General features: G+C 40.2%; 1 protein-coding gene across 1 annotated transcript in view; it reads right to left on the reverse strand.

The window, feature by feature from the left end:
- MEIS1 (Meis homeobox 1) overlaps nucleotides 1–15,230 on the reverse strand; it is a 106,318-nt gene that overhangs the window by 13,371 nt on the left and 77,717 nt on the right. Inside the window, 1 exon segment of the mRNA XM_062490640.1 lies at nucleotides 8,207–8,283. Coding sequence (XP_062346624.1) covers nucleotides 8,207–8,283 — 77 coding nt within the window.

Here is a 15,230-nt window from a genome sequence, read left to right on the forward strand (position 1 = left end):
GAGTCTCCAAGGGCACCTTTCTCCACGTGCTGGTGTTTCAGTTTGTGAGGGTTAATCACTCTACACCAATCTCAACAACTGTTGACACAAAATAGGTGGAGATCAGGTCTGTGCAAGCATAAAATACCAGAAAGGCAAACTATATGTAAAACACGCTTCAGATAGCTAAGACAAAAATAGACCAAAGTCTGACTTGCAAAGCAATGACAAGCCATTACTCTCCCCTTCTTTTCTTTTTTTTTTTTTTAATATATTGAGAGCGTGTAATTTTTGAAATATATACCAAGGATATCTCTTCCACTAAAAAGAAACCAAGTCCTGAGAACTGTATTTACAGAGACAGTGCAAAGCTCTCCCCTTGCCTCCAATGCAGCATTTCCACAAGAGTGTCCTGAACTGGCATTTTTTAAAAGGCAAACTCTTGTTTTGAGACGGGGCACACCTGAATCCCAGTACTTTAAAGTAAGAAGAAGCAAGCAAAGTATTCTGACCTCTACACTGATTCTGCAGAGAAAAGCTAGAACAGGAGAGAAGAAAAGAGCAAATGTTTGCATGGTGCTATTTCATCTTATTTCCCTGGCACCTGACATCACATTTGTTACAGAACATTAATGCACCAAACTAAAAAAAAAGTTTGTTGAGTACAAGACCACCCCAGAAGAGGGGAAAGAGGTTTTTTCTGGGCTGCATATTAACCTTTTGCTGATCAGGACTATTGGCAGGTAAACTCTGTTTGCACTGTCTGATGCTCTGCAGTGGGAACCAACCTTACTTCCTCTCAAAAAATCATCTATGTGACTAAAATAATACCAGGGTTTTGGGTTTTTTTTTGCTCAGTGCTCAGGGTGTCACTAACTAGTCTGACAGCTTGGGCAAAATGAGTTCACATTTGCTTTTGAAATAAATGATGTTTCCTTTGTTGGCTTGTCCCAGTCTGAATCCAGGGGCTGTCACAGCAATGGTTAGAAACATCTTTCCTTGATGCTCCTGAATGGGATGACCTTTTTGTTTTGGGTCAGTCTAGGGGGTGTGGAGACTGACAAGTCTGGACTGAACAACAAACCCAGGATCAATTAGGTCCCCATCTTCTCCCCCACCTGAAGTCCTGGAGGCCAAGGGGAGCATTTCCCCAAGAAAACTCTTTGCTCACATCCTCTGAGCACCTGACCCTTTTGGAAAAACACCCATGGCAAAACTGTAGCACTACTCCTTAAATCGACTCACCAAACCAAATCCCCACATGTTTGAACCACTGTGCTGTACTTTTAAATGGCTGTACTGAACTAAAAAAGGAAATTCCAGCCTAAAATCCGGTGATCCGACAGTACCTGATGGCTCTACATTCACAGCTCTTCCCCCTGTAAGCTATTTGTTCAGCTTTTCTAATAATACCTTGGCTGCCTGGCAGCTCTCCAGGGCTGTCTAAGGCAATATGCAAGCTAAACATTATTTTTTCATCTGATTTCAATATTTTCTTATGAGTAACTATACAGGATTTTACCTAGTGAGTATTCCTGATTGCTGTAATTTAAGAACAGAGAAAGAGACTACAGATGTAATATTATTATTACAATTGGCATTCAAGGTGAAAGGCATAACAATTAGCTAAGACTTAGTGAAAACATAAATGCAAAAATCTGCTTGAAAAATCCAGCACATGGTACATTTAGAACAGCTAATTTACCACGCACATTCGGAACTGCTCAAACGATGTAACAATTCACCCAGCAAGATACTTTTTAAAATAGTTTTCTTGGTGTTTTGAGGGGGTTTTCTTGCAGGGGAATGATTTTCATACTGCAAACACCTACTGTCTTATTCTCTGGAATATCGAACAATATTTATTTCTAAAACCCAAAACATATATTCGTTCTTATTCCTATTTTTTCCTGCTTTTGCATGTATTCCCACTAACAAAACAGTGTTCAAATAACAACTGCATATTAATTCTACAATCACACAGAAGAGAAAAGTATATTTTCTCCAAAATCTGATGGTTAAGTTCGTATTACCGAAGTTGAGAGGATAATTTGTGAATGCTTTAACATTTACAAGTAAATAAGTACTTGTATTTACTATATCTGATTACTGAGAAAAGTATTTGTTATGTTCTTACACAGACTCAAATTGCATCTTGACCTTTTCTCATTTCATCTGTTTACTGAAACAAAAGCAGTAATAGATACATCTGAAAATAAGCAGATATTTTATTCTCCAAGGACTAAAAATCCCCGCATGCGATGTGTTCGGCAAACCAAGTATCTTCCCTATTTATTGTAGTCTACAATTTGGTAGGCAACAGGGGTGAAAATCCAGTCCTGCATATAGGACCAGCACCTGCTTTTGCTATGCTCCCTCCCTGCTGGCCTCCTCCCCCACTTACACCCTAAAAATAGTGCTTAAGTGGGACTAAAGTGGTGCGTTGGTCATGTGCTGGCCTTTTGCTCAGGGTGAGTATCACCCTCAGCGAAGGAACTGAGCAAAGATGATGTCTATGCTAAATGCTCAGCACCAGGAAGGAGCTGTTCCATCCCCTCCAGGGGGCTGGAATGGGGTTAAATACATGGGAAACACCAGACAACGTTATCAGTTGGATTTGGGGGTGTTTGGGCGTGCTTCAGATGCACCAACCCCCTCGCAGGCTATGATATAAAAACCACAGAGGGAAAAGAGGGGCCTGGGACTGTTTCCCAAAAGGTGGAGAGTTGTGCAGCCATTCCTCTTTCCCCTGCCCCTTTGTGGAGAGGCAGGCAGGGGCTTTCTGCATCTGCCCCATCTGCCTCTGGTCCCATCTGCACCTCTCCACCTGCATCTCCCAATCTGCGTTCCCCCATCTGCTCCATCCCTAACCCCACCATCTGCAAGGCAGGACGAGCAGATGGAAAGGATGCTCTTCCCAGTGGTGCTCCCCATCCATTGCTGGGTTGTGAGAAGTGCAGAATCCTCCTGTCCCCACCATGCCACCCTGCCTGCCCGTGCCATGGCAAAGCGCTTCCTCCCCTGCCCCATGCAATTACTGCAGCAAAACTCTATCATTAGTCTTACCCACGAGCAAAGAAATGGAGGCAGAAGGAATTTCCTGCTGGACTAAAAGAGAAATAAAAGGATTTCTGTGTGTCTATGCTCTGACCTGGCTGTGCTACATGAAGTAAGGTGGTCAGGTCTTCCTATCCCAAGTCCATCTCTCATTTTCCACACTCATCTTTGGGCTGGTCTTGGAGCCTTTTTGAAATGTCCTTCTTAAAAGGTTTCAGTAAAATCTACTTCATCTGACTCCAAGAATAAGACTGGGGATTTTATTTTTTTCATTATATTATTTCTTTTTTCTGGTATGTTTTGTTGGGGTTTGTTTTTTGGTTTTTTGCAAGCCTAGGAAATTATATACAAAACTGACATTTAAAGAAGCCAAGAATATAAAATCAAGAACTCAAAAGTTAGGACACCATATTACTGGAGTTGCTTGCACCCTAGGCTTTAATGTACTTCATTACAGTTCAGTTACCAGCTCATGCTACCATTTTTGATAGGGCTCAATGTCTCAAGCATCCCAATGACAATTACATCTGCTTTAAGAACAGGCCAAGACATCATAAAATAATAAAAAAAACTATTTCAACAGGTAATAAACTTTGACAAAGTTGAATGACTAAGGCAGGATGAAAAACAAGCCAGTCCTGGTTCATACAGCCAAATGCTGCACTGGAAAACAGGATTCAGCTCTGCTGCTTCCTTGGACTGCTTGGAAGCTATTGACTAAATCACTGAACCCCAAATTTTCACTGTAAGTTACTGATTTCTCACTTTTTCATATCCAACAGTGGACACTGGCAATGTAAGACACCAAGGCACCCAAATCTTGGGAGTTTCCATGAAACATGAGGTTTCAATTATTGCTGGACCCTAAATGTGAATAAATTGCTGCAATTCTGAGTCACCTCACAGTCCCAGACCAACCCAAAACTTGTGACTGTGCTGGACTTGGACCTCTAAGAGCCTCACTTCTTCCCCTGTGAACCAGGACAACATTTTTCTCTTTGCAGGGCAACTGTAAAAATACCATGCAGATCCACAACCTTGTATGCATATATAAGCATGTGGAGGTCAGGGAAGGACTTGGGTACTACAGCAGTAACTTCCACAGGAAAGCCCAGCAGTAATTATTAATTCCATCTTCAAGCACGGTTTGAATACAGCTCAACAAACGAACCACGGAAGAATGAGGGCAAGATAAAATATTGACTAGCTGCTCCAGCATTGTCTGGGCTGTGCCCTAGATAGCACAAGGGTATTTGGAAAAAGCAGAATAGAAACACCTAATAAAGGCTGAAGCATTAAGGATTTGAATTCACTTTTTTTTTTAATCATTTTAATGCTGTCGGATGCAAAGCTATTTAGAGAGACAGTCACATACAGACATGCACATTTAAGGAGGTTATATAGGCACATTATTCTACAAGTAAACATCTATCTGTTTGCACCAAGACTTTTCTAAAACATAAACAAGCATCTGACATCTAATGCAGCCTGTGATTAGAATTGTTCTCTCTTCTTCACAGACTACCACTAGTAATTATTTACCATTAGCTCTTAATGGGAAGGGATTCAGCTGGGATGTAGTAAACAAGAAAAGAGTATAGATTGTTCAATATAGTCTGACTGGCTTTCAGCTGAGGTAAGAAGTGACTGGATCACACCTGGATATTTCAATTCATTGTTTTTATCACCTGGGAAAAGCACCTTATTAACCTGTGCCTGTTCAGGTCTCCATCATGTCCATACAGGCATCATACAAGTGCCCCTTCTTGTTCATATTACTGTGCTTAGAACCCTAAACTGCTGTGGGGTTAAACAACTGATATGACAGAGACACGGATGGCTCATTTAGACTAATGACATTTGAACCCTGCTATCTTCCTACCTTCCACAGATATATTTTTATTTTGCAACAGGGGAAGGGGTCCCTCTTTTCACAGTGGAAACATCTGACTGAGGCAAAAAGATGGTCCTAGAAGGCAACACTGGTGATTCACAAGCAAAGTTGTCATGTGGGGGGAGAGAAAAAAAGAAAAGGGAAAAATCCTCTGTGTGGATTGCTTAATTATTAAAACAAAAACAAAGCAAACAACCCAATGAAAAGGGTCATGGTAAAGGGACTGTGGTATTTTTAAAGACATGTGACCTTTCATGGATATATTTTCTTGCACATTTCACATCATCACCCCATTCCTGTGACTCCTCCACCATCAACAGGGGTTATGTGCATCAACCTGGGGAGTCTCTATACCAGGGCAGTCCATATGTGAGAATCAACCTTTTTTTTCATTACAGCAGAGAAATGAAGTATGCAACCAGCACATACTGAAAAGGCGTTCAAAATATGACAAAAAAAAATTGTTTAAATGCTTTCAGTCTGCAGAAAACAAATGCTCTCTTCACTGACTGGTCTGTGGCAAACTTCTAATTCCAGCCAGAAAATCCAGCATTCCCAGTCTGGGCTAACAACCATGCTACCAGACATGAGTTTATGTTTTTCATGCACATTTCATGTATTCCCACACGCTGTGTTGCTGCCAATAATTTATGACTGATCTGCACCCAGCCTGCCCTTCAGCATTTTATTTAATCTCTGCAACAGTGATTTACAATGACTCATCATTAATAGAAAAATGTACATGTGTGTTAACAAGTTTGGAAGAATCTAAGGAAGAAAGCAAATTTTTTTTTGTGAGCTGTGGCTGAATGACTTATGAACCTGCTTAAGAAAGGCAAAACTAACCAGAAATTATATGTTAGCTCTCCCCTGCAGCAAAACATTTAGGTAGGAAGAGTTTCTTCTGCACAGTGCCTTGGAAGAAAAGGGATCCAGCAAAATGTTTGAGAAGGTTGGGCTCCATAGCCTCCAAGATTTGGGAGGGGATGAGTAGCTCACTGGTCACCTCGTGGCTGGGTACTCCCTGTGCAGTCTGGACACTCAGCAACAGTTTCACAGTCTCCTTGTTCCTTAGCATCCATTACAAAAAGCAGGGGCTGAACTGCTGAATTTGGCATCTCTGCCCTCTGCCTGTGATCTAAGAAAGCCCCACTGCCTCTACAGTGTTAAATCCTTGTGCCCCAGGGGAGAGAAGGGGAATTGTCTCAATAATTTACACAATTGTATAGCGGAATTACTGAACTAGCTCAAGCAGTGGAAGCCTGCCCTACATCCACAAGACTTCAGTTATAATGTATTCATTCAGACCCCCTTTTTTCTGTTTTTCCTTGCACATAAGGAACTTAAAAGAACACACCTGACACAAAGCCAAAGCAAAAACTCCTCATACTCTAGGAGAGATGGGTACTGAAAAACACCCAGGAAAGAAAACTGAAAGAAAACCTACTGAAGGTCACTCTGGAGAAATTCCACCAATTTTAGCTGAATCCATCCTACGTTCCTCATCTTGAAAAATCTCTTTTGATGGACCATCCCAAAGTGACACATTTGTCCATGCTGAATCCTGCACTCCCAGACCCTGCAGAAGTAACACACCCTCTCTCCACCCCTCCTTGAACAAGACCCTGATGAGTATCCACAGCTTCTCAGTGGCCAAAGCACCCACTGTTAAACTGAAGAACAACCACATAAATTAGGGTAACACCTGGATGAAGGCTGGAGGATGTAAAGTTGAAGCAAACACCATTTTTTTCTGGCTGAGCCAAAATACTGTGGGTTACACTACCTTACAACATGTAAATGTTACATTTTATGCCTTTTATTCCTCCATTTTAAAGTATGTTGGAAGCATACTTTATATACACTAAGTATTTGGTATTTTCCTTTATTCAGCATCTTAAAGGGCTTCTAAAAATTGATCTCCCACGGCTGCTGTGGGGTCACAGAAATTGATAACCCTTACAAGCTATGCTTATGTGAGCCCGCCTGCCTCTCCCTGATAGTGCACTTTGTAAATTAATCCTCCAAAGGCAAATATATTGTAAGTAGCTTGTTATCTCTAAAGTACTAAATTGAAGAATACATGGGATTATATTGACAGAAATTACATTTTCTGTAATGGGGTTTAATATATCTGAAATCTCTCCCATAGGCTCCTACGCTCTCTGAGAGAGGAGGGTTTGTTAATGCAGGTGCAATGGACATCAAGACCAAATTTATTCACTAAAATGGATTAGGCCATGTAATCAGAGCTTCAGTAATATTAATCTCTGACACTTACTGAACAGGAAAAAAAACCCCAACTTTTGTCTGCAAACTGGCATTCCTCCCTCCTGTTTCCCTAGCAGGCTTGCTGTTTGCCTTGGCCATTTTCTGGGTATTACTTCAAAGAGGATAAGGTTTCCCATCATAAACACTAATCTAAAAATATTAGGACAATTAATTAGATACACTTAGTTTTACAAGGTATTAGATTGCAATATACTTCAAGTATGACACTTGTTCTGGGATAGTGGGAGGAACCCACATTTTGACACAGTATCAAAGGGTAATAAATCAAACTTTTTTTAGAGAGGTTTGCTGCTGGATGATACTTAAATCACCAGTAATTTTCACTGGTCGCCTTCACCGTGCCCCATACAGTTAACAACCCAAAATCCACTGCAGAAACAGCACAGATCCTGACTTCTTTCAAATGAATCACTACTATAACAGAGCAGGGGCTCCACCAACCTTCAGCTGGAGCAAATAAATTAAATTGCTCCACACTGCACTTCAGCAGCAAAGAACCCGATTGTCCTCAAAGTTTATTTATAAACCAGATTTTGAAAACAAACTGATAAAGAGATACAAGAATGTCAGTCAAAAAGAAAAACCCCTCTAACAACACTATAAAAAGCATGACTGCAGTCCAAAATAACAATATGCTCAGCAGAAATGGGACCAATTTTCCCTTTTCCCCCCCCCTCCAACATCTGAACCTCTTCCAAGACCAACGCTCTGCAAATGGATGTGCCTTCCTGTTGAAGAACAGATATCCTCAACCTGAAGGAGGACTGGTAACAAATATGAATACACTGAGACCAAAGGACAGGAATCTAAAATACAGTAGCAAACCTCATACATTCTACACCTAAAACCACTCACTTGGTTATATCCCTTTTGTATCAACAAACTATTGGGGAGGGGAAAAACAAGGGCAAGGTGTGTCCCCAAAACCACAATGGAATAGCCAGAGGGTTCCAGTGGCCATAAACACTAAGGAACATTACTTACCAATTGTTCACTTGAAGTATAGTGAGACCTGTGTCTTGTGCCAACTGCTTTTTCTGCTCTTCTGAAGGGTAAGGGTGCTATAAGACACCAAAATAAATAGAAACATTTAAAACAATGTGCTTTTTTGGCCTACTTTTTATTTTAAATTAACAAAAAAACCCCCAAACTTAACCAAAACAGAAGCGTGACATCTATAATTGAAAGGTGAAAATGCTGAGGTGTGTCACTCTTTTATAATTATTAATGGGCTACTACATCACTTAATGGCAGTAAAAGACAAGCCAATTATAAAGATTAGTGAAGTGGAGAAATAACTGCTTAGGATACTGACAGTACCTTGATACTTGAGAAGGATATTTGTTGCATTAGCTCAAAATTTTTTGCACTTGTCTCAAATGACCAATTAGAGTAAAATAATCTATTCCCCCCCCCCCCTTTTTCTGTTTTTAACAGAACAACAAAGAATGTGATAAAGGGATTCTCTGTAATATTAAACACGCCGATGTTTTCTGAGATAGTAAAGGTAAAACTTGCCAGTTGCAATTATTTTGCACCAAAATAATTTGCAAATAAGATCAGCATCCTGCACACAAACAAATGTCTGTGTTTTGAACACAGGCCAATGCAAGGTCAACAATCAGCACATTTTTGCCTGACATTAGCATAGCTGTGCTGCGCTAATCCTAAGAGACAGAAAATAAATACTCCTTTAATTGAAGATAATGTTATAATTCAATCATAAGTTTCTTGTGAGAACTTGATTTGCTTTCTCAGAAAATTTGCTTCTGCATGAATACAGATTGCTTAATAAATCAACAGCAAAAACCACAACCAAGTTTGAAATGTAGAAATTTAATTTCTGTCCTTGCCATCTATGCAAAAATGTCACTGCCTCAAAAGAAAATGGCCAAATGCTGCAAATATAACAGCTTCAAGGAAAAGTCCTGTTTTGAGGAACTGGTTCAGCTCCTAACCTGGATGCCCAAGTCTCAGTACAAATCTGATTCAGACCTGAACTGCTGCAAGGTGATTCATAGCATTTCAATAAAGATCATTTGATATAACTGGTTAGTCCTACCCCAACACTGTTTAGCAGTTGATTCTCACAAAGTATTTACTGTTGCACATTGATCCTTTTTGCCCCCCCCGTCCCCCCCATATATTCCCTTATTCTCTGGATGTAACCTTCAGTGTAATATTACATGAGACATAAACTGAACCCTTGTCAAGCATAAGAATTTAAAACCTCATAAAATTCCACAACCTTCTTGGCATTATATTTAGCAGATTTTACATATTCTTGTAAACAGCATAGTCTGACTTCTCATGGCTATGTTACACACAAGTGTCACCCCACATTACCAAGCAGGGATTTTTGATGTAACTCCAGGAACTTCTCCTAACTCAATACATCCAGTTCAAAGTCCACCACCACGGCCATCAGCTCCGTAAGAGACTTTTTATCTTTTTTCACCCAAAAAAATATTGAAGAATTTTCAATTCTTTTAAAAGTACTGTTCTCTTGACAGGAAGCCCACAGATGACCTGCACACCTGCAAACCATCCCTTGTATTTTCTGTGTGTACGTGAAACAGCTCCGGAATTATAAAGTGAAAAACAGAAGAAAGGGGATTTGACTTCTTTTTTTTTTTTTATGGGTAATTTTCATTTTACACATCCAAAAATATAGCATGTATTTTACTGTCTGCCTTCTGGACACATTAGTCCACAACAGTCATACTTATGTATTTCTGAACACAACATTTTGCTTCCCTTCAACAAAAAAACCCCAAACCCCACAAAGATGATTTGTAACATTTTCATCTTTACAGCTTATTTCTCATTTCATTACTTTGCTATCAAGTGAGGACAGAATTATTCATTTTTTTTTCTTATTTTGCTTTGCCACCTTACATGTGATCTAATTTTAAGTAATTGAACAAACTGTGTCTAATTTCATGCAGCAAGCAATAATTACTAGACAGCCTCTAGCTATTGGAATTGAGAAGTCTGTCTCCATTAAGCAATTTTCAATTGTTCTGGACATTTTTTTTTTAAATAGACAAGACTGGATAAAATTAGCCACCAGAATAATATTGTCACTGTAAAAATAATTGCTTTAAAAATCCCGAACGACAAGTTCCTCAAATTGTGGTATGTGTAAGGTCATCTGATTATTTTTCTTTTTTTCATATCCTGGTACAGCATAAACTTTTAATTTCATGATAAATCTGTAATTGCCATAATCACATGACAGCCTGGGATTTCACACAGCTAATCCCTCTTAGCTAAAGGGTCACAATGCGGCAGACTTTTTAACTGTGATTCGGTGTGCTTTAAAGTAATCTTAAACACTAAGCAACATTATTATATAAGCTTTCTGTGGATCATACGAGTTGTTCCTTTGTAGACTAAAAATAAAATAAAATAATAGAAACGACTTGACAAAGAACCAGCGTGCCACAGGCTAGGTTGCTATAAAAATATTCAAAGCCTTGTTGCATTCCCACCCACAGGGCTTGGAAGGCCTGTGCTACAGGCAAAGGCAAACATCACGTTGCAACAGAGAGAAAGAGGGAAACCCTGAGAACTGCCATTTTATGAAGAAATAGAAAATTCAATCAAATCTGTTGCTGTTGGTCTTTACTCCACCTACGCAAGAATGACCGGTGTCTTCTGAAAACTTTCTAATGGCTATTTGAAGGAATGTGGAAAAATGCACATAGATATATATATATATATATATATATATATATATAGTGTGTATAGATTATATTGTATTTGTATGAATATGTATAAAACATATCTTAGCCAAATGGTTAAGTTTAAGGTAGTCGTGTGAAGAGGAGAGAGCTGCATTTGGTCCTTATGGGTCCCTTCCAACTTGAGATATTCTGTAATTTTACTAAATGTATAAATATACAAATATATAGGGAAGAATGACTAAAAACACTGCCATGACTTCAGCTGACAAGTCTACCTATCACTCTGGATCACTTTGGGATATCAAGGCAAACTGTTCAATAAACAGTTACTTGAGACCTTTACTTTGTTGTGTACATTAGCTCCTACCATTATCTCTTAGAAGCTTAATTATTTGCAAACAATTGATCAAGATGGGAATTGGAGAAAAGAGACACCAGACCACCAGGAGAGCTGCAATGCATTAGGAGAGCAAACAGAATTACCTTTAGGTCTTATAATCAGAATTAACGATTGGGACCGTATGCAGGGCAGCATGAGAAGCTGTAACACTCATGCTGGACTGTTTTCCATTTGATCTGCATTAACACCTTGAGTGAAAGCCATAAAACAGTGATTACAGATGGGAAGGCTGACCCTCCTTCCCAGAACCAGCCCAGCTTTTGCATACTGGAAGACTGCAGACAGCCTTTCTTGCCAAGGCTGGAGGAAAAGGGTAGATCCAAGGGGGAAAACAAATAGGAAGCAGGCAGGTTAAAAAACAAACAAAAAAACCCCCAAAAACAAAATCGGGCATTTAAAGAAATAAGGCTGCCAACAGATAAGGGCTCTGAATTTGGCTCTTATATTTTCTGATCAAGCCTGCTGCTGCTACAGAGCTATACAGCAGCATCCACTGAATGATATGAGACCTTGTGCTTTTCCCTTCCCATAAATCTAGCACTGAAATGTGGATTGTTTGGCACCATTAATGTGTTTTTGAGGCTCTGTGGTATTACTTTTAATAATGACTTAGTACAGAAAGTGATTGCTTAATAACACCATCAAAGTCTGCATGCAAATGAAAATTATCCCTGGGGGATTTGCCCAGGGTAATATGAACAGTTAAGGAACATTTGAAAAGGTAAAAATAACTATGCAAAATATGAGTCAGAGCAGTCATTTTAGCAGTAACAAAGAAATCAAAGTGACAGAGAGAAAAATTTAACTTTCCATCGTATTTTCTCGCCACTGTTTTATGAATGGCATTTACCGAGCAGTAGTCTTAATAAAAGCCCACTTTTAAATGCAGCTTGAGAGCATTTTTAGCAAAAGAAACAATAATATTTTTTTTTAATCACCTTTGACTACAGGTGGTGGGTAAAGTCTCCATTAGGTACAGATGGAAAGCATCCAAGGTTGTCTCTTAATGCTACACCTTGTCCTACTTAACACTCCTTTCCTCAAAATTTCCACCCCAGGCATCAAATGCTGGATGCCAGGACAGTGACAGACTTTATCTCATCTGTAACCCGGCATCAACAGCACTGCCTCCCCTCCTCCTCTTCGACAGCAGTGCCTAATGGTGCCAGAAAAATGGTAAAATAATCCTGCCCTTCTCACCCCCCAGATTACTAAATCCTCACGGCACCGAACCAGCCCTACGACAGCACCGAGGCAGAAGCAATCCCCAAGAGAAAGGCTGCATGCTCTGTTTGGAGGAGGCTGTGGCAACCACCCAGCATTGCCCTTATTGTGGCAGTGCCATCACTTGGCTCACTGTGCCATGAGAACCATTTTGGGAGCCCTTTCATCCTCTTCCTCCAGCCCTCCGCCTCCTCCGGAGCTTGGTGGAATGCACAAAGGTGAGATGACCTTGAGCTAAACTCTGCTGAGTGATGAAATTACCCCCTTAAAATTTATGCCCCAGGAGTGTTTATTAACTGTTTTCTACCACCAAAATAAAAAATTTAAAAAAATAAAATAAAAAAACCCCCCACACTGAAAGGTTGGTGATTTTCTTGTTTCTGAAGAGAAACCCAGCCTAATTCAGTATCCAGAATAAAGCCCACGGATCAGCCGTCCAGTGACAAACTGTACATTGACTTTTTGCTGAACTCTATGTTCTTGCTTTACCTAAACTTGTCCAGCATTAGCTAAGGTGGCAGCACAGCAATTCAGGTCTCTCCCCTTCCCCAACTTCCTTCTGGTTTGCATTTGAACTGTTTACATTAATGATCAAGTTGATCCATGAGAAATTACTATTTTTTTAATATCCATAATGCTTTCCTATTGTTTCTCAGCTTTATGAATTAGTTTTACTGTTGCAGTGAATGCTTTTTTTGTCTCCTGACTGCACATTATCAAAGGGACACTTTGTGCCTTCCATTTGCATTACAAAAGCAGTGCATGGTGTAGTCTAAGAACAGAGCTTGAATTTATAGCAGACGAGTCCCAGATCCTCACACATTCTGGCCTCCTAAAGAATAACGGGGGCTTCTGCACTCAAAAAGTAGCCAAAAAATGGTTGCATCACTATCCACAAAGTCATAAGATAGCAACCTCCTTTTTTCATCGACCACCAGCACGTTGAAAGGGAGCGATAAAGAGAACGCGTGGAGCCCCCTTGCCTATTTTGCAGGCTGCCTGAATAGGTTTACAGACCATCCCTGCGACCTGCTTTATATTCAGGCAAGGCTGTAAAAAGTTGCCAAGTTGAGGTGACCTGGTAGGGAGGGGGGAGAAGAAAAAAATTCGACTCGGAAGCTGCAAACTCGATCCTGTTTATCCCATGGGATTGGCTTGCACATTGGAGGAAATACTAAAACATTGAGAAGGAAGTTGTTTTATTAGAAATGCATCTCTGAGGCTGGGAGGAAAAAAAGCCTGTGCAAAGTTTGCACAGTCTTTTCCTTGGCTGAGAGCAGTGAGTCAGCCTGATAATGCTATTGAAGTGCGAGCTGGCTTTGGCATTTCAAGCTCCTCATTGCTTTTTCAGCACAGCAAGAAAACTTAGTCCATATGACATGGTCATGCTGCAGACAAAGCCAGCTTTTTCCTCTTTCAAAAGAAAATATTTCCTCAACTTATTGTAATAGTTTAATATCCCCTCGGTAAGGCCTTTTTCATAACATTACTGTTAATAAATCCTGGTGTTGTCAGTTATTGAACTGCAAACTATGAACACAAGATCAACAGATGAGCTTGGTCTTCTGAAGTCAAAAATGCATCAAAATATGCAGTGTGACTCGATGCTGCATCCCTTTGACTTGCCTGTATCCCTATGGTGAGGCCAAGAAGCTGCTGCTTTGGGCTTTTGCATCAGCCAATTCCTATGAGATGGGCTCTGAGACACTGCCTATCGTGTCCCTTACAAAAGGCTTTCCAGGCTGCTTTGGCAACCCTGCCAAAAAATTAAAGGTGAGGAAAGGAGGCAGAATCTGACTCTCCTAAGGCAAAGGCAGGGTGTAAAAGGCAGAACCAATACACAGAAATTTTAAAATCTGAATATGTGTTCACAGCCAACCTAATTAAACATGGGCTGGGGTGGTTTTGCAGGCAGAGGCAGGGAGGAGACATTTCCTTTGTGGGGGTTTACAAGGAGGGAAAAGAGGTACTGGCAACAGCGACCCTTTTTAAGGAAGAAGTTAAGCGGGAAAAAAAGCACGCTTCTCCTTTTTTTCCATTTGCCCTTTTGTAAATAATTTTCTTGTAAGAGTTGTCTGTGAACAAGTTTTGGCACTCACTAACATAAATATCCTTTCCAAGGCTGATGGAGAGACATGGTATGGCTTGGGATGCGCTGCCAATACTTCTCTGGTGGCCCCATCAAATTACTCATAATGTGAGTACTCATTAAGGAAAAAAAGTTCAGATCATCCCTTGCACAGGATATTACAGAAGTCAGAAAATGGAAAAACCTTTTAACTCATCTAATCCATCTCCTGGCTGCTACAATATTATTCCTTCCATACCATATATTATTACCCACTGCCTTTTCCAGTTGAGCTTTAGCTAGTCCAAGCAATGGCGCTTCTGCTATTTCCTTTTGGAGACACTCTGATAGACCTCAGTGTTTGGAGTTTACTCTGGCTCCTACTGGTTTTCAGTTCAAGCTGAGTCTATGCAGACACTCCCACACCATACCCGGGTAATTGAGTCGAGCTTTTCCCATGTTAAACGTTCCTTTGGTGCCTGCATGCATGTGCACACAGAAATGCACACACACAGCTCGCACGTACATATTAACTTTGCTCAACACACTTAAAAAGGGATTTTTTTACTCTAGGATCAAGGCTATTGGTGCTAATGTGATGTGGGTGATGTACTTCTGCATCCTCTG

The sequence above is a fragment of the Cinclus cinclus genome, chromosome 3, assembly GCF_963662255.1.
Source record: "Cinclus cinclus chromosome 3, bCinCin1.1, whole genome shotgun sequence".
Taxonomy (NCBI): Eukaryota; Metazoa; Chordata; class Aves; order Passeriformes; family Cinclidae; genus Cinclus; species Cinclus cinclus.